The sequence below is a fragment of the Telmatherina bonti genome, assembly GCF_933228915.1.
Source record: "Telmatherina bonti genome assembly, chromosome: 17".
Classification (NCBI taxonomy): domain Eukaryota; kingdom Metazoa; phylum Chordata; class Actinopteri; order Atheriniformes; family Telmatherinidae; genus Telmatherina; species Telmatherina bonti.
In genome coordinates, this window is record NC_136615.1 from 21,598,575 (window position 1) to 21,625,597 (window position 27,023).

Below are 27,023 nucleotides of genomic sequence, written 5' to 3' on the forward strand. Positions count from 1 at the left end.
TTTACCTTTTCTAAGATTTCTCTTCATCTTCTTGATGAGGTCCTTGTCATCCATTGCCCCATCCTCGTATGGCCTCTTCAGACCTAAACCTGCAAGCAAGGGCAAAACAAAACAAAGTGAGAGCTACAAATCAATCGCAAAGATTTGTTTGTCTTTGAATACACAAAGATAGAGAATGCATGACAGGAACACCGAGAAAACAAATGATACACAGGAGCAAGCTAAGAGAGATGGGTAAACTCACAGATAAGATAAACAGAACTGACAGGCTCACCAGACAACAGTCAAACAATGAGGAAGACATCTAAGCTCCTTTCCAACATGCACCTTAATCTGTAAATGCTCTGGCATTTTTCCACATCAGCATCATGAAATACCAGAAAGGCCCAAGTGGATTTTCCTTGTCCTTCCTCACTTTGGAAATGTGCCATCTCAATATCTGAAAGATTTCCTAGTCTTCTAAGTGATCAAAAGTGGAAATATTTCAGCACTGCTAGAGCCTGCATGTGACTTTTTTTCACCAAGGTTGCCATGTCCTTGGTGTGATACCGGTCACAAAGCACAGTGAAAGAAAAAAAAAATAGGGAGGATGCAAATATGAAACTGTGTAGTCTGTCATCCTGAAAGGTATTTTTCTGCTGCTTAATTTGTCAGCTTCATTAATAACACTGTCAGCAGCTGTGTGTAGAAAAACAACAAATAAAAGCAGAAATGACACGTCAGAACGCTTAACAACACAACAACTGTCACTTACTTCTAATATCATACAGCACCATTTTACAGGAAACATAAAAAAAACTTACACTGCAGAATGACACACAGGTAGGGTGGGAGATGCTTTACATGGGCATTTTTTAAAACTATATTCCTTAAAATCTCCTTAACAACCAGATTTGGCCTATTAATGCTTAGACACAAAAATGTTTTAAACCAGTATTGGTATTTTTTGAGTGAGTTTTGATAAACATACAAAAACATCAAGAAGACTATCCATAAGATCCCTCTTATTTAGTCACTTTGAGATGGAGAAGACTTAGCTGAAGAATTTAATCTACAATATGTGCAGGTTGTGTACAAGTTAAATCATTAAAAAAGTAAAAAACTATACCAATAATTTCTGATGTTGCATTTTATTGTCGATATTGGCTGATAATATCGGTACGCTGATTTTATCAGATATCTCAAATTTAACTAACCGGTTCTAAGCAATTGGATGGTGATGGGTCCAACTGCCATTTGTTCCCCCTCTAAGTCCTCTACGTGTTCCCCACCTCATGCACATGCTCTTAGATGTATGGGACATTGTAAAGGCAATGAAGCGAGAGCCAGAACATGGTTAGCTACATTAGCTAGCATACTACAGTAAAAAAACAGTGAACCTTTGGTGGCGTGGCTTCAGGTGTGTTAACAGAGACAAACCCCCCCCCCCCAAAAAACAGAAGAAAGCGCAGAAGCAAACCAGCGGGGAGACAATGAGGTTACTCACCTTCTTTATCAGACCAAGGGTATTTCTGTGATTTATTTGACGGAAGAGGCTCCATCTCTAACACTTTGTAGATCTGTCCGAATGCCATGAGTCTGAGAGCATGCTGCCGAATGCAAAACACACAGCATATCACAAGAAAAACTGAATTCAACCTGATTTGACAACAACAAATCGGTCTAAATACATTCAGCTTGTGAACTATAAGTAATCCAGAGGCTTAATAGAGTGATTTATCATAATGCAATTTTTTTTTTTTATAACATCTGTGCTTTTACATTCTTTTTGTAAACAAACTGAGGTCCAAAGCCCAAACCAAGAAAACAAAATTTATGCTGTGATATTTTTTACGAGAACTTTTCATGTCTATAACAAGGGAATTAAAACCACAGCTTGACTAATTATAGTCATAATACAAAAACATGCTAATAAGACATTTTATTCTGTAATTTCTTACTTCTAAGCTTTGCTGAATATAGCTGTTACAGATTTGTTCTGACAAGCTGCCACATATTCTGATTTCACAAAGGCCTTTCTATGGTACATCTTTCTTCAAGGAGAGATGCTCTTCAATGTATTTTTTTAATGCAGTCCATTTCTGCAGCACTTCTTGCCACTCTGTCTGAAATCCACTTATCAAATGTTTTGTTTTTTCTGCAACTTTCCCTTCTGAAAAGCCCAGTCCACTCTCACTGATGAGTTAACCAAATGAAAACAGGTAAAGGTGGTTGCCTTTGGGAACTGTCTGACCCGCTGGCTAACAAAGCCCTGCTTCAACTACAAATTTATGCAACAAGATTTAGACCCAGAAAAATCAAGAGATGCCCTCCGGAGGCTCTTGTGTCCTCTCCTAGATTGCGCAACAGGACATCTGGTGTGTTTTCCTCATGGCAAAGACATCTTAGATGTAGCCAAAGCAGCTCTTTCAAATAGCTAGTGGTGAACAGCAAGGCACCTTTTCTTCCTTTGCTGCTGAGGAATTGTGCAATTATGTTGTTGGGAAACATAAGAAAAGGTAATAACAGAGAAGAATGGACTACAAGGCATTTCACGTTAAAGAACAAATGCTTTAGGTGGACAGGCATAAGGCAATTTGGTATCAATTTTGGACTTTTTAACTGTTCAGTACAAAAGTTTTATAATATACTGATGGTTTTGCTAAATTAAGTTTTTATTTGTTTGATGTAAAGCCGCTTTGTTTATTCAGAGCATGAGAGGTGAGAAACGCAGCCTCTGGTTTGGCCATTCAAGATGATATAATATTCATGGTTATGAAGTGTGATCCGGTTTTATTCACACAAAAAAAGGACAAAAAGCTTCATCCACATATGCAGGTACATGAAAACCAATCAAAGCAAAAGAAAACAAAAAAAACAGCTTATCATTTTGCAACACAACTGTATCTTTGAAATGAAAGACTTTGGCAGATATAACACCCAGTTGATGTCTCCACAACCATCCACAGTTTTTAAAGACAAGTTGTTTTTTTTTGTCGTAATAGATGTGCCAACAGATAACCAAATGGCACACAGTGGCTCTGCTAAATTAAATCCATTAGGGAGGTGGAGTGTGTCACATATTCATGACGCCTGGTGTAGCTCATTGACAGAACAGCTCCCTTTCTCCTATCTGCTCTTGTATCTGCTCCAATACAATTATCCCCATTGACATTCCAGCCTCGTTCGGGCTGCCTTCAAAGGAAATGGACGGCAGGATTCACTAAGCCAAGCAGCTCAGAGGCTGCCCTGTGCGGTCGAGTGTGTGTGTGAAAAAAGACCTGACAGCACGCGTGCACACAGTGCGCGCGCGCAAGCATCGTCCTCGGGGTGTCAGAGATGGATTTATGGCTTGCAATGGCAATAGTTTCCCACACCAATCGTTAAAATGCAGCACCACATCTCTTTCCGGAGATTCACAAGTACACTTTCACAGCGCGTTTGTGTGTGTGTGTGTGTATACGTAGTATGAGGTTGGAGTATGAGTGAGGTCTTCCTGTCTGCTAATAGTCGTGTTGCGTACTTCTTCCCACAGTCTGACAGCTCAGGGTGAGCGGGGCTGGAGGATAACAACACTAAGTTGCTTTGTGTGAGTATGCGTGAGTATGCGTGCGTACCTGTGCGCTGTGGGTAATGGCCTCAGCCTGCTGGTCGGTCATATTAGCTAGAGCATCTGTGAGCTCTTTCTCACATGGGTTGTGTAACCCCGGGCCACCTGGAGGAAGTGGCAGAGGATACAGAGATAAATATGCACACATAATCAGATGTTTTGTACTGACACACGAGCTGAATGACATGAAATTAGTCTTTACTGTCACCACATAAATGATGGAGAAAAATAATTCCCAATCTTACACTAAACTGTTCAAACTATCTGTCAATCCTGTTTACAGCCTGCTTAATGCAAAAAAAATAAATAAATAAAAGGCGCCAAAAAAGATGGACAACATTTGGTAAAGAAGCCATTCAGCTGTGCCTAATTAAGGATGTCCCCGTAATGAAGACCTCCCTCAGACAGCTGTGCTCTGCAGGGTCATTCATAATGTCTCGACCTCTAACAGCTCAGAAATATGCCAAGCAGAGGCCAGCTGTAATCATTCATCGATCCAAACTGAACATGCTCTTTAACTTCACTCACCACTATTTGTTTAAAACAACAAAAAAAAAAAATAAAATAAAATAAAAAAAAAATTCAAATGCAAAACTATAGAAACGCCACACATGATCTGAAACATCTGCTATCGTACCTGGCAGCAGTATGCCTGAGGCCAGACACTCCATAACGCGACGCAGGGCTTCTCCAGCCCCAAGAGGTCTGTTGCAGGTGGCAATGGCCTTCTCACATATGAGCTCTAAGGGCTGCAAGAGCAACACGTGAACAGAATGCTGTCAGTAAAAAAGGAAGGTCCACTGCCCTTAAAAAGTATTTAACCAGTAAGACAAAACTTCCTTGGGAAATTAAAGGAAACAACACTGAAGTGCCAATGAAAGTAATTTTTCTCAATATTATACTCCCTAAACATCATAAATCTGCCTTAAAAAGTATCAGAAATAGTTCAGAATACAGCATGACAAACTATATGTGAGCATCATTTCACTGACTATATGAAAGTTTATTTATAAAAGGACACAATGCTTTCTCCATGCCATCAATATAGCAAGTCAAGTACAAAATAACTTATGTTAAAAAAAGAAAAATCGTTATAGCATTAAAAAAAAAAAAAACTTTCAGTACTTGTATATTTGGAAACCCCATACAAATGTTTAAAAGGCTGAACACTCTTACAGACCATTATGGTGAAGACTCACCCATCCCTTGAGAGGTTCCCAGACGGGGTGTCTATTGCACATGTCTCTAAGTATCCTGAGAACGATAACACAGGACTTCAGTCCGTTCACTCGAGCCTGGGAGAGATAAAGGGAAGGAGGGGGGGGGGGGGGGGGGGGGGGGGGGACGACGACAGATGGAGGGAGGCAAGATCAAACAAAGAGAGGAAGGGAACAAATTGAGCAAAAAAAAAAAAAGGAGAGGTACTTCTGCTAACACACACAGATATCAGCCTGCTTACATTTAGCACCACAATGCCATGGTCATAATGAGGATATTGTGAGTTTAGAACTTTGCATGACTCCCCCCCCCATGTAAAGTAAACATGTTTCCATGCTAAATTTCATCCTGAATCTCTGTCCTCTGAACATAGACTTACTCCGACAGATGTCTTTTCTCTTTCTTTTTATGTTGGTAAAGTAAGTGAGTTGGGATATAGATGGGGAAGGGAATGGGAGGAGAATCAAAGGGAAGCACTGACATACTGTACAAAGCAGGCAGATTCACACAATAGCCAAAAAGAAAAACAAGTATCAACCATTGCTTTTGTAGCCTTACAATACTTTTTTTTACTTTCACCCTTTTTTGCAGCTCATGTACGGCAGGGGGAATGAGAAGCTATGATCAGCAAAAATACACCGCCGTGAATGAAAATCCAGAAGTTTAATATACGGTGGTTTTTGCTGACGACGTTGCAAATAAACATCATGCAAACTGAGGTGCGGATGTTTTTGTGACAGTTTCCAACATAAACAAAGAAATTTATGTAAAAATATGTAACTTTACACCTGCATAATGAGTGAGTGTAATAAGCACTGCGGAGTAAGCAGACAGGTGGTGTCTAATCTCTGGGTGAAATTGTCAGGCTACAATAAGCATCGGGCACGAAGACAGGAAGTGAGTGGGTGCCGACCTGGAACCACTTGGCGTGTCGCAGCGCTGCCAGGGCCAACAGACATCTGTGTCTATCCAGCACCTCCCCCTCCTCCTCCTCCTCAGCCTCCACTCTCTGCGCAGCAGCACCCAACACTGCCACAAAACAACAACAACCCAATATAGAGAACGTAAAACACACACACATCATGTCTGAGTGTGTGTGTTTGAAGATTGCGTGTGTGAATGTACCCAGACACGCTTAAAAAGTGCGCATGAGAGCATACATACACACACACGTGCATGGATATTTGGTACATACAAGGTGCTTTTCATGCCACTATGTTGTTCTCTCCTTGTGGAAAGGGCTCACTCTCTGCTCTGTTCAGAGATCTGAGATGAAGCTCGCACTTCAAACTGTCATTTCCAACACTGTGATCGATCTTACAAGCGTTAACTACATCATATGGTGTCATGGCTTCACTGTCTTTCCTATTTAAAAAAAAAAAAACAAAAAAACAAAAAACGTGCTGAAATACGCACACACTGTTTAGTCGCTTACATCCATCCAGTAGCGGATAAATCAGCGATAGGGAGAGCAACCAGTGTCACAAGGAAAGATGCAACTTTGTGGGATGGAGAGCTCCTCACAGACATATACTTAACAAATACCTAAGGAGTGTTTGATTTACTGTCTGGGTAAAGTAATGGCCAGTGGTTTCATTGTGCCCAGTGAGGTAAATCAATCTCTCCTTCATGTATTTGAAGATAATTTTGATCCAGTCTGCACCAGCCAGGAGTCAAAATAGGAGCTTGTTTTTCCTTCTGGATTACTTAAGGTGCACTTGATTTCACGGGCTCATAAAAGAAATGGTGCAGAGAAAGCCATTCAGCAACTTCTCCAGGCAAACACAGAATCAAGCGCTCCTGAAGTACAGCTGAAAAGAAAATATAAAAAAAAATCTAAGATTGTTTGACCCAATCTGAGACAAACACAACACAGGAGGGATCAAGGCAGGGTTTAAGTCAGAACATTGTGGTAAAAGAGGAGCATTCTTATACTTTTGGTATGAGTGCGTTTGATTCATGCTGCTCAACACACCAGCCTGGTTGAGATACTACAGTCTCCTCCATTCCACCACTACACGAGGACAGAGTGTATGAACTGCAAAGCATTTGCAAGGCAAAACGGAATCAAACGCAGCAGTGTATGAATGAGTGGAGCTTCCACAGACATTTTATCTAGTATGAAATAAATAAAGCTAAAGAAACATTTAAATAAAAGTCACTTAAGAGCTCAAAGGCGTCCTATGCATAGCAACATCTGTATGATAGTGTCAATGCAACGCAGTGTTAACAGCTGACAATGTGTACGGTCTGTCAGAGGGGTCCCAGCTGCACGTGGGACTGCCTTGCTGCCAGTGGATCATTATAATCTTTCCGCTCATGCTTGTCCTCCCACAGTTCTCTGAAACTCTCTGCTGGCCGCTTCCTCTTTTATCATTTATATCTCAGTCTGTGTGTAACTGATGGCCTCCTGCCCCTCAGTCTCATTAAAAAATCCTCTTTGCTATCATGTCCTCTCTAATTTTTCCATCCCACTCCGTCTCTGCCACCACACAAAGCACGATAGTTATACGAGAGCCAACAGAGCTCATCTGCACACAGTACTGCATGCATGCAAGTTATTTTCGACAGAATTTTAATCGGAATAATAGTATTTAATGTGAAATCCAAGTTTTTAAGGAACTGGGAACAGAAAAAACTAGAATAAATTAAATAATGTAATTTTAGATCAATGTGTGGAATTGTGTTTATTTGTAACTTTTGTGTTATCTGCACTGGTATGGGTTTTGTACAATGTTTATATATCTTACCTACACTGCGCCTACAAATGGAAATAAGTATTTTTGCTATGATCTGGCATGTTTACATCATGCATTTTTATTTAGATTTTTATTCTCCTTCACTGTTCCAAATACATGAAAGCAATCAGACAAATCAATAAAAAAAAAAAAATCATTGCCTTACATGAAATCAAATAGTTAGATTGTACAACTTAAAAGTGCTTTGTATGCCCGTGTTGGCATGTATTTCCTAAATATTTGAGCTCTGTGTGATAGAATAGAGGAACATGGGCAGCTCCTCCGGTGCTTGTGTTTATTGGTGCATGTGTTAATGTGAAGAACAGTCAGACCCCGTCGTTTAAAATATGACCCCCATAAATCAAAGTGATTAGATATCCAGAGTGACAAGTGTGTCTAACCATTAGCTACAAAATATGACCGTGTGTGAGTGTGTGTGGCTTCCCCAGTCTGTACCTGTGTGAACCTCTGAGCAAACCCACGTGTCCCTCTCGGCGTGTGCGTGAGGGAGAATATAAGCGGTTCTCTCCGTTTTGCTGAGGCCTGTGGAATGATGTACGGCTAACCTCTGTGCTATCTCTCATCTAGCTCTGAGAGCTGAGTGTCTGGTTGGACGGCAGCCACAGGATGGATGGGCAGCTTGCTGCTGCTTGGTTATTGATTTCACTGGCCTGTTGGCCTTGCTTTCCCAAGCTACCCACAACTAATTATAACCAATTCCTGTTAGTAGATTGAACACAAGGCTATTCCTCCATGTGTCAACTCTGGCATGTATCCTAAACTTAACACCCTGTTAGATGCATTGAGTTTTGCTTTCACGTCAGTTGAACTTGTTGGAGAAGCGTCTGTATAACGTAAATAAATGCTGCTGATTTTATGATAATGTATTTATTTCCATCAGGAAGCTGGTGGTCTGCTCATTGCAGGTTTATTTGTCTTACATCCTACAGCTCCCTCGTGACTTTGTTTATAGTACTGAAACACAGAGGAAGACACACATAACCCAACACATCTTTGATCTCGGCGTCTTTTCCACTGCCGGAAGTTTGGCTTTCAAGCTGTGCTACCAGCTACTATTAAGTGACCACACTGCAGTGTAGCCAAGCAACACAGGTCTGAGGTCAGCCGCTGACAGATCTGTGTCTATAACAAACTGAGCTCAATTTTCCAGTAAGATGTTTGTTTTTACTTGGTTTTTAGTGAGCTTGCACCTGATAATGTGACAGGTTGTTATTACCGTGTTACTACTTTTTGTATTTACTTAAAGAGAACAATTAATCTGTTCAATCATGTTACAAAAGAAGGGTGTGTTGTATTTATGTTCTACTGCTCCTGACATTTTTGACATTAGTTTTCAACAAACTTTATCTATGTGAAGCTCCTGAACACAGTGGTGGCATCAGCCATTTTTTTTTTTTTTTTTTTTTTTTTTTTAGTTGTCTGCTTAAGCAAAAGCATGTCTGCTGTGGAGAGGATGAAACTGAATAAAACCGATCAAGAAGGCCAGCTCTGTACTGGGATGCCTCTTGGACCCAGTAGAGGTAGAGAAAGTCAGATAATGCATAAGCTGTTGTCCATGTTGGAGAACAGCTCCCACCTCCTGCAGAAAGCTTTGACAGCTCTGCAGAGCTCCTTCAGCGACAGACTCCTCCACCACAAATGTGTGAAAGAGCGCCATCACAGATCCTTTCTTCCTGCAGCATTTAGACAGCTCCCAGTGTTATAAAAACACACAATGCACAATAAAAGACGAATAGTTTCATTAATAATTCCTACTGTGGCTTTACGTTTGATTGTTCTGTCTTTCTGGGGGGATGAACAAAGCTTTTTAAATTTATCTTATCTCATTAACAACATCACGTCAGATCTAAGATGAAAGGGAATTTTTTTTAAGTGCTGGACATGAATTCCAGTGGCTGAATTTACTGTTAACTTTTGAATTTGAGGTAATTTGGTGCCGTGTTGATCATTTCAGTATATGACAAGATTTTCTTTTGAAGAGGAATCACAACCAGCTCTCTATGACCAAACTACCGAGCGGCTAAATGTAAATTTGTGAGAATATAACAGCATGGGAGGCATTTCTCTACCAGTTTTGTTTAAAGTAGTCTGTTCTTAAGAAGCTGTGTGTGCTAGTGAGAGTGTTCAGGAAATGTCACACAGTGATTATATGTGCCTTCAGAGCTATTAAACAGATCTCTACAGAGAGTGGTGGAATGATAGGAGCTGGTAGCTCATTGCTCCAAAACAAGGTGGTAGAAAGCAGAAGTGGCAGACTGTATATGTGGGATATTTTTGCCAGAGCATGTCAGATAGAAAACTGTTTTAAATTGTGAAAAAAGGAAATGCAAATAATCTCCTTAAGCTAATTTCTGCTGCACATTAGTCAACAGAGACTCGGGTGCTCCTAACATATCACTACAACATACTATGTGATATGTAGGCATTTTATTCACTATTTGATTTTTGTATTATAAACAATTTGTCTTTTTCTTTGTTGACTGTGACCCTGGTTGTGACTGATAGATAAAATTAGTTTTATTTTAGTAATTAAATTTGACATTCTTGGGAGTTACAAACTTGGAATATTGTACTTGTTTGTATTTACCAGGTTATCTAATCAGTGTAATAAGGGACTTTTTATTTAGAGGACGGCCTAAATTACCAGCGTGTGCTCTTTCATTTTAATGAAGACCTTTTGTGTTTGAAATAATATCCCATCTGTCACAATGAAAGGTCAAACAGTTATTACTTCTTCTGTACTGCTTTCTCTTCATACTATACCTCTGCCTGTTCCTGTCTTGTCTTGTGTAAGCATCAGCTAATGAAGTCAAGCTTCTTTCTTTTTATCCAAAACAATAATACAAAAAACTATACAGTTTTAACACATTAGGTTTATTGTGTGTGTACTGCAGCGAAAACTGCTGCCTCTTTCCCATCGCAGCACTCCTACCTCGACCATTCTCCTTTGCCTGGTCTTCCTCTCCTTCTTCCACCACTTGCTCCTCTGCCTCCTCTCCTTCTTCCCCATTCTCCAGCTCCTCTTCCAGCTCTTCCTCCTCCTCCTCTTCTTCATCATAGTCTTCCCTCATTGCCGGTGAGGTAAGGGTAATCTTCAGAGTGAGTTTGGGCTCTGTTGTGGTTTGTACCAAGATGGCTGCTTCAGGCAAGGAGCTTGTTACCTCATATTTTTCTTCTGTCAGTTTCTGTAATGTGATAAAATGGACACAAACACATAATCAGAGGCCAAAGTCAAAAGAAGACTGAGTGCAGAAGATGCAAAACAGATCAGAAATCGCCCCGGCTTCCAAGTGCTGAGGCAAAACTGGAGATGACAAAAGGAATATGACGTGAAAAATAAACAAAGAAAAAGTGAGAAACAAAATAAATTTTAAATGCAAGTGGTAAAAGCAGGAAGAAAGCCTCGACTTTTTAAAATATATCACGCAAAATTAATTGAAACAAATGGGTAAATCATGTTTCAGGGTGTCAAATTATAAAGTGATTATATTATAGAGCAGTAACTGAAAATTCATCGAGTTGAAAGCTTTAATCATACATAGAGTTTTATAAATAAAATGTTGTTTTCACAGGTTTACCTCAACATCTGGCAGACATTTTATTTATATAGTTGTCCATGTGTAAAAAAAAGAAAAAAAAAACCTCTGCATTATTCAGCTTACACTCTGATCTAAATCTAAACAGCTGATGTGTGTGGTCAAGACTGATAATTACCACAGATAATGAATTCATCCCTGCATTGAGATAATACATCCATTAGCATAATACAACCGTCACGATGCCGCAGGCAAACTCACACACCTAACAAGAAGCACACTCTCTTTCTCCTACTCAGAAGACATTACAGCAAACATAAAATATGCTGGAATTTAAGACCAGTTTGACTTTTCTGTAGTTATTTACTAGTAGTTATTGATTTGTTGGTTCAACAGTTTATAAGAAGGGTGTGTTAACCACAGCAAGAGGGGCTAAATGCCTTAACAAGAGGAAACCGTTCATTGCTAGATTATATAACAAAGACGTCCAGGGCTCAAAGTCAAAGCATATAAAAGCCAGAGAGAGGAATGTGAAATATGTCCTGCATATTTGTGCTTTTCTGTGTATCTCCAAGTGTGGATGAATGTTAGAAGCCTCGCTTCAGAGCCATGACTTGTTAATGAGGAAATGTGGCACACTGACATAACAACTCTCATCTTCCCACTTGACGATATTGTTCTCTCCTGCCAGCTTATGTTCACACCAGCACAATCCTTGCTGCACGGTCACGTGCACATGGTTGGGGAGAAGGGGCAAATAATAGCTTAGCAATAATAATAATAGCTTTGTTTTATCAGTTCATGATTGAATGAGGGAAGGAAACAGAAGTAAAGCAGGGGATAGTAAGTCCTGGTATGCGTGTGTGCATGTGTGGGTCTGTGTGTGTCTCTAACCTGGATCTGTGTGGGTAAATTGTGACAGACAGTGTCCAGCAGTGTCTGTGTGGGTTTGTCTCTGCACATCAACACCAGCTCCAGGTCCATGTCGCCTTTGATCAGGAGTCCTTTTGCAACTAGACCGATCCTCATCACTCCACAAAGCAGACCACTGCTGCTGGACTCCCTGTTGTTAAAGACAAGTAAACATCTGTCAGCATCTCGTCTGCAGTTTAAAACTGTAAGTAAAGATATAAGCTACAGGTAAGTTTTCCTGCAGCTACCAGGATGTTACTTTACCAACATAAAAAGAAATTAAACTATCACGTTATTATTCATGTTTCATTTGACACAAAATCTTTTCTATATTGCATCTAATAAATAAAATCACATCCAGGTCAACAGCTCTAATAAAAAGAGCCCCAAACCTCATTTGCTCAGCATAATAACCATCTTTCTGACTAATTAAAAATATTTAAGTACAACGTTGAAGTTAGCACTAAAAAATCGGATCAGACAGAGCGATTCACCACTTTAATGAGAAGTAGTGAACCAGTAATAAAGAGATTCATGAAGACAGCCGGCCGTGCACACTGTGCACGCCTAGAGACAGTCAAGTATTGCTGTGTATTTCCTGTAAAGCACCATCAGCCTTCAACTAGGTTCATCCCTCATGTCTACTTATAAATGGTCTCATAAAGGGTAAAAATCAGTGATGCATGTCACTGAGCAATGCAGGCCGTTGTCAGACAATTAACTAGAATGTCTCTTATCAAAATAATCAATACATCAAAAGGCAAAAAAGATGTTGTGGAAGATCCACAATGATTCATGGCTTTACCTGTCGCCATCGCTGAACTCCTCAGGTTCTTCGCTGGGCTGATCACCAGGGTCATCCTCCTCTGTGCTGTCTGCTGGTTGGCTGTCAAACTGGTTGTGACTGCTGCTGCTGCTGCTCTGATCCAGCCAATCAGAGACATGTTTAAGAGCACATTCGACAGTGGACACCAGCGTCTGAACAGCCTCTAGCTCTTGAGAGGAGGGGTATATGGTGGAGTGTTTCGCCATGACGTGGCGGTCATCGTTGCTAAAGGAACGAAAGGACCTCTGAAAGGAAGAACAGGAAATTACAAATAAACAGATGAGTTATATTTCGATACCTTTAAAAGGAAAAAAACTGCGGAAAAGCTTTTTATGTTTCACTCATGCAGCAAGCATCTCTTTTTATAGGGAGAATCAATTCTCAGCTCTTTGACAGTTCCCATTAAATGTCACCAACCTCGAGACACATGAACGGATGCACATGTACACACAGCTATCAGCAATCCATCTCTCCATCCTCCTTATAGCCTGTCCGCCTGTCCTAATTCAATCCAACATTTTTGGCCTTGGGAATTCATGTCAGCTCTTCAGTCTTTCTCATTTGCTACCTCCTCCTCTCCAGGAGGTGTAAGGAAAATCATTGGAGAAGGACACCAGGTGTGAGGCACCAGGTGGGGGTGGTGCAGGGGAGAGAAAATGACAGAAAATGAAAGGAGGTTTGCCACAGGAGTCAAGAAGAAAGAAAAGAGATAACAACAGGGTGGAAAGATGGGAATAGTCCAGAATCTTTAAAAAGGAGAAAGGATAAAAACAGACTTGGAAGAGGAGACTGCTTATAAAGATGCAGCGAATGTAAAGAGATAAAAGAGAGGAGCAGGTGTAAGTGTAGCTGTGGTGATTTGCATCCTGTAGGAAATATCATCCAGATGGGACTCTGTGCTTATATGGATTCATAAGAAAGCATCATGGAAATTGTATGCCTGTTGTTTACACCCTTTTATTATGTCACATTTCTATAGCTAGCTGTCTACAAAGCTCACTGTCAAAATGAAGAAGACTATCAGCAAGACTGTTTTTTTGTGTGTTTACAACCTCAACAAAACCTCATGTAAATCTGAATTTTGAAGTCATTAACAACAATTTTCATCTTTTTCTCTTCGCTGCCTCAAAAGCTAGAATTCAGTCTTTTTTTCCTTTCTTTCTTTTTAACGGTAAAATATATTCTTATAACATGACCAAGACAATCAAGCTAACCTGAATGTGCAGAATGGGGTTAGTTTTTGGGAGGTAAACCTGTGGGTCTCGGTTCAGCATAAAGAAGGGTCTCCCACCAAGCTGCAAACTACACCTGCTTATCTCTAAGACCCATATTTGGCTTTTTTCACCACTACACGCATCTTCAAAGAGACCCACAAACCAGTGATCATAACCAACACACACACACACACACACACACACACACACACACACACACACACACACACAATCAAAGAGGAGCAATGACCTTTTCAGAGTGCTTGAGTTTGAGTGCCACTATCAATCTACTTAAAACCCAAGGACCATCTGTACACACACACACACACACACACACACACACACACACACACACACGCAGACACACACAGTCATATCCACCAGTCCAGTGGACATCTCACTGTGATTTCCTTGAGACAACCCTAGCCACCACACACCTGACCCCAACCTTAAACCAAGTCTTCACCTTCTAACCTGCATCCATGTCACTAGGGGTTAAAGGTTACTCCAAAAGGAAAACAAGTCCCCACAACTGAGCAAAAAGATTTCTGTCCTCACAGGATAAGTAATGCAAGACATACACCCAACAAAACACACATACATGAACACACTTCAGTACACACTTCATCCAAACCCTAATCGAACTGGTGACATTCTCTTTCACTGGAGTGAGTGAGATAAAGCCATTAACAGCATGGAGAACAAGCGCTGCACAATAATTGTAGCCTCGCAGCCTGCATTGCTCAGTATGTTGAGTGTCACAAGAACATTTGGCAGAGTTACACACTCCATTCCCACCGAGGCTCAACTGTGATTCTCCAACACTTTGTCAAGGCTAACTGGGGAGAAGCAGAGTGAATTCAGATAGCCTGAAGGGATACGCTGCCATCATATTCTATAAAATCAGCTTTACCGTATCTTACCTTGGACCACCAGTACAGAAGTGATCTGGTTTGGCAAGAATCAATAAGTGAGGCTGAAAATACTTTTTTCAATTGGTTTGTATTAATCTACTGCAATGTCAGCCTGAAAACATTACATTTTTTAGCAAAACTTCTGCTGCAATTACTTTTTTTATTTGAGCTTCTTAGTATTGGTGAAGCTACTTTCAAACAAATCAAAAGCAAAAAAATAGCAGATTAATAATATAGATAAATGTGGTCTGAAATGCTTTTAATTATGGCAAAAAGAAAAACTTCAAAGTGTGAGTGTATACTTGGGCAGTGTATTTTACACGTGTGTGTCTTCTCAAAGCAGTGCTTAACAGAGCAGTGCTTGCAGATTTTATGAGCGGTTGCTAATGGGGGCTTCTGCAGTCATAAACCACATTGTGTTGAGGGAGAGTGCCTGCAAATCTATGTATGAAAGTCTGTGCTCCTCAACCATGGGGGAGTTGTTGCCCAGCTGCTCTGATCACCATGTAAATCAAACCGGTTAAGTGGGACTCACTGACAAGAATCGACCCTCTAAGCCAGAGAGATAACGCTGCAGACTTCTAGACAAGTAGCACGATAAGTAAATTACTGTGGCCACGATAAGAGCTGGATCAAGATTTAACAGGTTCACTATTTCTTGGAGAGAAAATTGTTATGTCATTTGGACTAAATATTAATTCCTTGTGTAAGCACCCCTTTATGGCTGATCTCTGAATGAAAAATGACATGGAAACCAGTTGTTCATTGGCAGTAGCTTCCCTTTTCCTATGTAATGTCCCTGTGAGCATTCATGCGAGGGCAAAGTTAATCACACATAATTAAAACATAAGGAATGTGATCTAGTTGGCCTCTAGCATTAAAGATATTTTGCATTTAATTTTGCTACGTTAACCTAAAGCTGACCCGCAGAATGAATACTGAACATACTGTGCAGAATTATTAAGCCAGTTCTCACTTCTTCATATTTTTTTCCAAGGGCTCAGATTTTACCAGTAATCTAAGTGTTTGAGAATAGTAGATATCCAGGCTTTCTGAAGATGTTTCAGCCTTTTTTCTCTGCCAATTTGCTGCTTTTTCATTCATTTTAGTCCAGTCAGATTTTCAGAGGAATGCAGTTTATTAGGCAAATCATCTCTGACCTATGAATCATTCAAACATAAAAAGGCACCCGACATAAGAAATGAATCACCAGTGTCTGCACAAAACGGACAACCAAGCAAAGAACCAATTTTCTACAGTATATTTAGACCTTGTTACTAGCAGCCTGCCACATCACGCTCCCATATTAATAGTTGCTTTTACAAAAAAATACCTGCAATAACAGTTTTAAAGGTAATAAATTGTGCTTTTTCACCAAAAAAAGTGATTTCCAATGAGCTTTAAGAACAAAAATGTGAAGGCGACATCATACAGAAACCAGAAAATAATCCAGGAAAAACACGATTCAGCCATGAAGAAGCTCCCCTTTTCTACCCTTCAGTTAAACATTATGCACTTTACTGAAGCCTCATCAGAATCAGTCTCCATGGAGGAAAAGCTAAGGTAGTGACTGCCAAAGTACAGGAGAAACTTGACTGAAATTCAATGCAACAGGTTTTATGGAGGGTCAGGGTTTATCAACACTGCAAACAAGTCAGTGAGTCACCTTAACCAACCCCACCAATGTGCTTCAGTGACAGCTCCCTGTGGGACCAGTTAAACATCTTTTATTTGTAGGATTGGAACCAACATCAGGCACTCAAGGCCCCACCCGAACCCTGCAATGAGTTTATCCAGATTCCAGCAGCTAAAGTGAAAAAAGCCCCAGCCAGGGTTAACCCACGGAAGGCCCCAGGGCCTGACCACATCCCAAGTCAGGTTCTGAGAAACAGTGCACAGCAATTAAAGGGTGTTTTGACAGACATCTCTAACATTTGTCTGAGACAGACACTGGTAAGTGAGCCTCTCAAAAGTGCCACCATAGTCCCTGTGCCAAAGTCCAACCCAGCTACTTGGATCGACTTCCACCCTGTGGTCCTTACACTTGTCTTTGACCGGCGCGTCATTCAGCACTTAAAAGACCATCTCAGAGCCAACTTGGACCCTCTCCAGGGGTGCAGGGTGACCGCCCCACTGGTGACATCTCATCCTGTCTCACCTGGAAAGAAGGACACCTATGCCAGTACTCTTCCTAACCTTTGGCACAGCTTATAACACTATTATCCCATCGCAGCTGGTGAAGCATTATGGTTGCTGTATGTAGACTCTGGCACCTGCGACTGGGTCCTTAGATTGTTGATGAAGTGACAGCAAGCAGTCAGAGTAGGAGATAAAACTTCAGGATCAATCACAGTGAACACAAGCTCCCCCAAAAGTTATGTATTCAATTCCCTGCTGTGCTTACATCTGACATCACCACCTCCAGCACATCACATCATTAACTATCGGTCTACACAACCGTGACAGGTCTCATTATAGACATTGAGGAATGTACATACAGGATGGAGGTGGACCAGCCGCCATCTTGCATCTCCTGCTCAATGTGTAAAAAAAACAAAGGAGATGGTGGAGGACTTTAGGTCTGGTTACCACACACATACGGACAGACTCTTGAATATGTACAATGCAGCTGTAAAGATATTCAGTCAATCTGACAGACTACCTGTCCTCCATTATCAGGACCACTGCCATCATTAAAAAGGCCAAGCACACACTCCACCCTCTGCAGACTCAGGATGAATGGTCTCCCTAAGGAAACCAGATGACCATCTTCTATAAGGGCACATTGAAAGCTCATGTACAGTCTCATCTCCTGGTTTGGTAACTACAAAGAGCAAGAGAAACACCCACATAATCATTGATGCCCCTCTTCCTACACAGCTGGATATCTATAAGGACCGCTGTATCAGCAGGGCAACAGCCATTATAAAGGACCACCCATCCCACACTCTTTTCTTTTTTGCTATCAGTAAAAACAGCTCTAAGGAGCATCAGCTGCAGGACCAGCAGGATGCTGAACAGTTTCTTTCTCCAAGAAATGAGAATTGTGAACTCCCTGAGTTCCCTACCACCACTACCAATACCACCCACACAGACTAAATAACTGTACCCTGGCACACTGTCTGCTGTCACACTGTCAGCAAAAAACTTTTTTTTTTTTGCTACTTTTTCAGTTTATTTGATGTTTTTATTGTGTTTTAGATTTTTCATTAACAACAGCCTATTAGGACATAGTCTCTGGTCTTTCGGTATTACCTGCCGGTAAATACAAGGCGTGCTTGTTTCTTTGATAAGAAAAAGGGACGGAATAAACAGAAAAAAAAGCTACAGAGTGAAGGAAAATATAAAGCCAGCTAAAAAAGAATGTCAAAAGGTGCCAAGTGTGGGATCATTTCAAACTCAAACCAAATGAAGACTATAAGCCAGAGCTAGCGTGTGGTAGCCTCAGACATGTCAGCCAAAAGCAGCAGACTCTAGTTAAGGTACGTGATTTAGAGTTGAAATGAAGATTAAAAAGAGAAAAAGCCGCTTTTAATTGAAGATCTTAATAAAAGATCAAACGGCCGCTACTAGTAACAGCAAACCAGTGTTTTCTTTTTTCTTCTCCTCTGTGGTCTTTCGCGAGTTAAGGCTAATGCTATATTTACAGTGTTATGGTGCATTAAAAAGCCTTTACCATTAAACATGTGGACAACAGATTATATTCACTTTAAAATCTGCTGTCACATCCAAAATGATACACATTCTTTCAAATACCATAACTTTTGCACCGTTTACGCTACTGAGGTCATTCCCCCTGATTCTCAAAGCCTGAAAGCAGCTTTGCACTGATATACGGGACTTTACAGTAGTAACTAGGGGTGGAAAAATTGAATTGAAAAAGAGAAAATTGGGATTTTTTTGCATCACAATTTTAAAATCGATTTTTTTTTTTTGTTAAAAAAAACTTTTATTTTCAAATAAAAAAATAATCCATGATGAATTTTTTGTCATTTTTATTGTTTTTCTTGATCTTTTTACTTGTCTTCTTGGGCATTATAGCAGCAGAACGATAATCTGGCGAATGTGTGTTTTTTTTTCTTTATTGAAATACAAAGAAAATGAAGAGCAAAAAAAGAGTTTTATACATTTATTTTTGTTTTTAATCTACAAAAATCAGCAACATCAAAGAAATGTGAAAATAGCAATTTAAATCAAATTGGCACCAAAAAAAAATCAAAATCGAATCAGGACAAAAGCATATTGTCACAACCCTAGTAGTGACACAGCTGTCACTGCAGTTGCACCCGGTTTTACAGGGTTTACTACATCTTACTAAATAAAAAAATGTCAGATAACCATAAAAACTGGAAAAAATATTGATCTTTTGTTGGAAAATGAAATAAAGAGAATTATGTATATAAATATTTTGGGTGCCTGGAACAAAAAATTTCAACATTTTCTATAGTCAACTTACTGAAATATTCTGCAATGTTTTACATACCCATATTTTATTTCATTTTTATTTGTTGTATTTATTTGATTTATTTGTTATATTTATTACCACTCTGTTGCATTTCAGTCACAAGATCTTCAAAGAAAAGGGAAAAAGCTTATCCAAATAATCAATAGATTATTGTGCCATATAAATTGATTATTAAAATAATCGAGAGCTGCAGCCTTACCAGAGAGGTTTGCCTAAAACTGGCACAATAACCTACGTGCTTTTGTCTTCTGCTCAGTCATCTTTCGTTTTAGCAGCATTACTGTCATCCTAGATGCCATACAGACATTAACATGGCAAACACAATGAATTAAAGATATACAAAACCAGAATAAATTTTTAACATCTTCCTGGATAATATCCCACAGTATTGGTCTTAATTAATTAATGGGATGCCATATTTTCTTTTAAGCATGTGAAGTAATATGCACTAGACTACTTACAACAAGCAGACAGCCTCTTTTGACCTCCTATTAGCAGCATATTATGAACTTGATACTGTCTTTTATGTTACTGTATTTTATGTTCTTAGCATTGGTAAAAATGTTTTAGATACACGAATGTGATATAAAAACCTTGATAAATGCAGTTATTTAGTCTGAACCCAACACTTTGAAATGACACCCAACACATGAGAAATTAAACTGTCTGAAGACCAGCACACTTACACCAAACTAAAGGTGCACACGTGTGTGTGTGTGTGTGTGTGTGTGTACACATATACCTTCACAAGCCATTGCTTCACGGTGCTTTTAGACAACACACTTACCAATTACACACCATTTCATGCTCCAGTGAAATCTACCAGCTGGCAGGCCTCTGTTACATAACTACATTACACAGCATTTTACAACTTACTGTGCACTAATGCAAAAAAAATAAAAAGACGGAACACAGCTTGGCAGAAGAACAACAAATATAACACACAGAAAATAAATGACAATTATGGATGAAATACACACATGAAGCATTTATTTTCCACACATAATATTCACATCCATCACCTGCAGACCTGACCTAAATGTCTTGCAGCAGATCCGCTTCAGTTCAAGGTGTTGTGGTCAGACACGTACACTGTCAGTAGCAGCTACTTACTTTAGATGCAGCAGATTTCAGTGACTTCCCTTTCCTTCCCTGCCTGTCTCCTCCAGGCTCCTCTAGTGTCATCCTGTCTCTCTGTAGCCATCTGCTATAAATTACGTGACCCGATGCCAAGGACAAGATTTGCTGGAGCGATATCGCTTGTTATAGGAGGGATACTCGTGCTTGATATATTTGCTGGAGATGTATAATAGCTATTAGGTTTTTTTTTGCACTATTTAAGAATATTGTACTGTATGCACATGTGTTCATGCTGTGAGCATCATGTAATGTGATTTTACTTTTAATATGTCGCGTGGCAATTATAACAAAAGCCTGCAGACAGAAAAAATTAGATGAGGAAGATAAATGACATGAACAAAACTGCTAAAACCCCAACAAATATAACAAACTGCAGCAGTAGAGTGAAAGTACAGAAAGGCTAAATGTAATTATTTTCAGTAAGCTGAAGTGGAAACAAAGTCTTGTTTATTCAGATACTGACAGCACGGGCTAAAAAAAAACCTTGAGAGTACTACTGAAACCCAGTAAAAATAACATTCATCACCTATAAATATCTGGTAAAACTATTTTAAAAGAGACATCGCACCTCTAAAAGGAAAAAAAAAGAAACCATGCCAAGTTCAAAAGAAGAAAAATCAAAAACTTCAAAAAACTCATCTCAAAACAGGCTTTGAGAGATAGGACAAGCAATGCTGAAAAAAACAACTCGGTGCCTGCTCTGCAACATCCAGCAGCCTCGGGGGGATTGCATTAAAAATTCATCCTGTGATTTATCTGCACTCTGCTTGGCAGGCCGGCCGCGCCACACTCTGCTATCCTGTTTTATTGTGCATTCTCTTCCTAGCTGTCTTTCAAATTACCACACATGCACGCCGTCACACAGAGATACGCATGATAGCAGTGTATACATACATCAGAATATATAAACAAAACTACAGCGTAGGGCTGTAGCAAAATAGTAGAAATGAAATAGAGAGAAAGCTTCAAACCTTCACACAGGGGTGTGTACAGTGCATGGCATCAATATTCCAAGACCATCCCGTTCAATGGGAAGAACGTTCATTTAAAGCCCATAATCAGTCAAACTTATTAACCCACTTCCAAGAACAACTATATGTAGTATACTTTGTATAAAAGGACTGTGTTTTTATTTGTGTGTGTGGGTTTGTGTTTATGTATGCATCCGTTGCTTTTAGTAATTTTATCAGCCTGGTTGAAAAAGATTTATCAGTGACCCATAAAACTTTATGACCTCCCTGCTAAAAGCAGGTGAGTTGACGCTGCATGTTTTGGACAAACCTGTAATGTATTAAAGATTTGCTTATCTTCATGATAAAATATTTTACATATCTATATACAATTTCAGAATATAGATGATGAATAAAATAAAGAATATAAGATAAATGTGACACACGCATGTCTCGGCTTGCACTGACTGGCAGTGAGGAGTTGGGCGTCACGTGCAAAGGGTGTCCTATCCTGTTTATTGCAGAACTAATTTATCTGATGGTAGTACAGTTACCTTATATGTCTGAAAAAAATTAAACACTGTCCACAATGAAGATATAGAAATATATATGAAATTTACAAACATCAGAAATGAATATAGTGCAAAGTGAATGTCTCTTAGTTTTATGCGAGCAACACCTCAATCAAGCTAGGAATGCAACAGATGACTGGACTCATTTTCTTTAGAGCAAATGACATCTGGCTATAATGCAAAGGCTTCGCTGGTTCATTAAGGACCGTTTATGCAACTACTCAATGATAATATAATAAAATATTGCACTGAGATGGTAGACTGTAATGATTCTGGGAATTAAATGAATCATAATATTAATGGACTAGTCCAACATTACATTTCAGTTTGCACCACTGATGTTGAAGTTGTGACTTTTAACAGTTGTAGCAGTGCATGTTCATGCTATACAGATGAGTCACTACTTCCATGCATATAGGCATTTATGTTTGCAGCAAGTCATAAGAAATAAGATAATTTCAGATCAGAAAACAAGTAAATTTAGACTGATTTAAAATGGACTTCATGGGATGAGATATGGTGGGATGAATGGTGTCTGCACAATTCAAAGATTATCACATGAATACGTTTTCTGTTTTGTTTCATGTTTTAGCACCACATGATGCTTTTAAAGTAAGATGTAAATAAAAAAAAACATATAATTTGTCATTTAGTAATGCTTCATCTATACTTTAATAATGTGAAAAAACTATTGTCAGATGAAGATTGAATATACCAAAAATATACTGTTAAATATTTTTTTAACAATACAGTTTTCACATAACACCATTATGAAGACCTGTTTTTCCTTATTTGTTATTTTTTTTCCTGTTGTGGTAAACACAAGCTTCTTAAGGACATTATAAAAATGGCAAAATATTTCTCTATCAAATTTTCAATGTCATTAAAAGAAAAAAGTCATGAAGCAGACTGGATAACATGCCGCTTTCCCAAAATCTTTAGAAGCATGCTGCTAAAATGGATTTGAAATGATCAAATCTGATCTTTGTAGTTAAATACAGGCTTTAAAAGGTTTGCAAATCACCCATCCATTCATTACTTTCTATACCAAATTAATCCAGCTCAGGTTCATGGGGGTGGGGGAGGTTTATCCCCAGCTGTTAGCAGGCAAGAGGTGGAGTTACACCCTGCACAGGTCACTAGTGATTTGCAAATTGTGGAATTCGGCAGGAGTACGGAGCCCTGTGTTAAACCTGGACCCTTTCTAATGAGGACTTTCAGCCATTGTGCAGGAAGGTCCACTTGGTAGATTTTTTATTATTCACATTTTACACACGTTCATTTGGAAATTGCTTGCTGGGGGCTTTATTTTTTATTATTCCAAAATTTTTTCACACAATTTTTCCACAAACGCAATAATACATTTTACATTAACTTCAGTCTTCAGTTAATTGCAACAAGCACACAATCAGGTCCCCTTCAGATGCAACTTTGTCTTCCAAGAGATTGTCTTAAACTTCCCTCTTTAAAAAGTCTATTGGTTAGACTTTACAGTGTATTGTTTGCAACATTTTGTGATCAGTTAGTTTTATTCTTTGTGCTATTTAATCTTTAAATATGACTGGACTGAATCATGTTGTTTTAATACTTTTTTTTATTTTTATTAACTTTTAACAGTTATGTTGACTGGTTTATGACGTCTGTAATGTTCAATTGCATTTTTAAAACAGTTTTTTTTTCCATGTGTCAAGCAATTTAAGTTATAGTTGTCCCTAAAGGTACATGACTCACTTAAAAACTACTCAAACTATAAAGGTGTTGGTCTTATGTCATACAGTATAGAAAGCAGCAGAAGCCCTTCAGCATAAGACAATGTGGCAGCCTCTTCACTGACTCCACAAAAATAGAAAAATGATGGCATCTATGTGGACTTGATAACAAAACAAAGTATACAGTTAGAACGAGGGAAACAAGGAGTTGAATGAAGACAGTCAAAAAGTGTCTACATGTATTTGTTCAATGATCAGAGGAACGTCAATAAGCGGTTTGCCATTTTATGAGGTTTACATTTTGACGCCATTATCAAGGTCAGCTTTTGCTGCATTACCCTAAGTCAAGATTAATCACAGTCCTGGCTTTTGCAACACTGGCATGCACTGGTCTCATTACCCTTGGTTATTTATGAGCTCAGCCATGTCCCCCCTTCCTGCAATGCCCAACCTCAGCACCTTCAGTAAAGCCTTGTTTTCTTTCAATCATGCATTTTTCTCCTGCCGACGCTCCGTTCCTTTTTTTCCTCCTCTGTTCTTTATTCTTCCATCCTTCCTCACAAACCATATTTCCACTTACTTGCTTCATGTACCCATTTTCCCTCCTCCTTCCCCTTGTTCCAGTTTTTAATAATTTATCTTCTGCTCCCCCCCGCCCCCAACCCCATGGGGAGCAGCTCCCACTGTCACAGGCCAAGACCATTAATCAATCCCTCGTCTCACTCATACTCTACCTCTACCTCACTCAGTTCCTAACCCCTCCTCTTTTCCCCACTTCTCCACTGTGTACCTCCTTTTCTGCTTTTAACATCCTTTCTGCTTTTCATCTCCCATGCTTCTGTCCATCACTTTCGTTTTTATGGTCTTATCAGCTCCCTCTTGTCATTCTCTCTCCTTCCACTGCACTCTTTGATCATCCTCCTCCTCCTCCTCCTCCTCCTCCTCCTCCCTCCCTCCCCCCCCCCCTCCTCCTCCTCCTCCTCCTCCCCCCTCCCCCTCCTCCTCCTCCCCCCTCCTCCTCCTCCTCCTCCTCCCTCCTCCCCCCTCCTCCTCCTCCTCCTCCTCCTCCTCCTCCTCCTCCTCCTATAGTCGCCCTTCTCGCAGCAGTTTTTTTTCCCCCTCCTCTAAAAAACCCTCTTATGTTTCTGATAACATAAGGAAAAAAAACATGATTTCTACACTTTTACACACAAATCCAAGTAATTGGATCACCATAAAAATGCTACTAAAGAAAAATTAATTATTCATCTCAGATCATTTGACCAAATCAGGTGAATATTGAGCTTTAGACACAATATCCTGATATAATGGTAAAGAATAGAGCTCAAGTCCAGATTCACAATAAAAAGCTGAAAAAATGTGCTGAAAAAGCCAACAGACGTAATTAATTTTTTTCTCTGTTAATCACTACTCTCCTTTTCACCCCCCCACCCCCGAAACAGCCTTCTGTTTCCTTCCATTGTTCTACATTTTCCTCACTTCCTCTGTCTCTTCGTCCCGTTCTCCTTCTCATCTTTCCCCATCGACAACGAAAGAGCTTTTTATCAGCAATCTATCCGGCAGCCTTGGACACACTATCTGATGTCTTTTCTAAAAAAGAAAAACTTATCAGATTTAACTTTTACACCTTCTAGTCTGGTGAAGTCTTTTCTCCATTGTGGGCGATCCGCAGTCTCACACTCACACACACCCAAACCTCCAGCACCTATGAACAATGAGTGTATTACCATGCCGGCAGGAGGAGTGGTCGCTTGTTTCCTTCCTGCTGACGCCCACTTCAGGAGCTGGCGGGTGCGTGGTGGGGTGCAGAAGCAAGGTTACTCGTCAGGATGTTGATGACGCGTCGTTTCTGCTCCTCATGTGCTCTGCTCTCACGCTGGCCACCGCTCCAAAGAGGCTGCCTTCTAAAGGAGAGACAATAGAGAGGAGGAAGAGAGATGGATGAAAGTTTGATCAATATTGCAACAACTACGGGATGGTGTGTCTGGCGGAAATTGCAGGGCTGTTTCTCCAGTACTCTAGATAAAAAACACAATGAAGAAATGCACATTTGCTGAATCTTAATACTTGCAAAACAGATTAAAAGATGGCAGACGTATAAATTACACACTGATCAATGAGAGCCCAGCAGTTATAAGCTCATCATGGCATCCTCAGCTTCAGTCACATATAGATTTCCCTTCTTCATTCTCAGTCCACACACACACACACACACACACACACACACACACACACACACACACACACACACACACACACACACACACACACACACACACACACACACACACACACACACACACACACACACACACACACACACACACACCTGCCTCAGCAGAGGTGGAGGGTTTGTCCTCGTGTAAAAGATCTGACAGACTGGCTGATCAGTCCCTGTGCAGATAAATGTGGACAAACACAAATGCACATAAGGACCCACACAGGCCTTCATTCATATTTCATGAGCAGGGGGTCTCTGGGAGGGGGATGTAATACAAACATGTACTTGTTTTCATACACTGGGTTACACACTTGAGGCTAACACACCCTGTTCATTTCACAGAGAAACAGGTGATGAACAAACTGTAAGCTGCTCTATAATCTGTTTCCAGAAAAAGAAACAGCTCCCCCCCCAAAAAAACACACCTACCATTGATTTGACTTTTACTTCCATTTGCTTATTCACAGCAATTAGTTATGGATTAATGGTCTTAGCACCTTTGACTGCCACCTTATTTCTGCAAATTTGACAAATTACCTCCCACAACTTATTGGGCTGTTGAGCCTTTTTCTTCTTCTTTTGTTTGGCTTAATAACAAAATGTGCCCACGGAGATGCTGCCCTGTCTGGTTCTGCTGCTAAATCCACAACATTAATGTCAATAAATGCTTCACGTTAAAACACAACCAAATAAAAGAGCTGGCACCATTAAAAGCAAAGCAGAAAAAGAAGGCATTAAAGGAAGACAACAGCTAGGAAATTGTCACAGAATTACAACACTTCTGTTTCATCAGAGATGGCTTATAGTGGAAACTATTCCAGTCCTTCCACAAAATGATCAAAGTCAGCTCAAACCACAGCGACTGGGCAATTACGTAATAATTGGAAAGCCAAGTTATATCTAATCTGTTACTAAATTTGCAGAGCAGATCACATAAGTCAAATAGTACAATTTCACAGTGGTGACCCTTCAAGTGCATGACATGATGAGAATTTTGG

The 27,023-nt window shown here is 39.8% G+C and overlaps 1 protein-coding gene across 6 annotated transcripts in view; it reads right to left on the reverse strand.

Moving 5' to 3' along the window:
* Nucleotides 1-27,023, reverse strand: part of strbp (spermatid perinuclear RNA binding protein) — a 79,872-nt gene that overhangs the window by 15,500 nt on the left and 37,349 nt on the right. For all 6 annotated transcript variants that reach the window (XM_079256488.1, XM_079256489.1, XM_079256485.1 and 3 more), the window contains 10 exons: nucleotides 25,532-25,708; nucleotides 12,820-13,085; nucleotides 11,997-12,165; nucleotides 10,499-10,751; nucleotides 5,721-5,836; nucleotides 4,789-4,884; nucleotides 4,227-4,338; nucleotides 3,597-3,694; nucleotides 1,487-1,589; nucleotides 6-89 (listed from right to left, as the gene is read on the reverse strand). In XM_079256488.1, coding sequence (XP_079112614.1) covers nucleotides 6-89; nucleotides 1,487-1,589; nucleotides 3,597-3,694; nucleotides 4,227-4,338; nucleotides 4,789-4,884; nucleotides 5,721-5,836; nucleotides 10,499-10,751; nucleotides 11,997-12,165; nucleotides 12,820-13,085; nucleotides 25,532-25,534 — 1,300 coding nt within the window. In that variant the 5' untranslated portion in view covers nucleotides 25,535-25,708. The remainder of the gene's footprint in view (nucleotides 1-5; nucleotides 90-1,486; nucleotides 1,590-3,596; nucleotides 3,695-4,226; nucleotides 4,339-4,788; nucleotides 4,885-5,720; nucleotides 5,837-10,498; nucleotides 10,752-11,996; nucleotides 12,166-12,819; nucleotides 13,086-25,531; nucleotides 25,709-27,023) is intronic.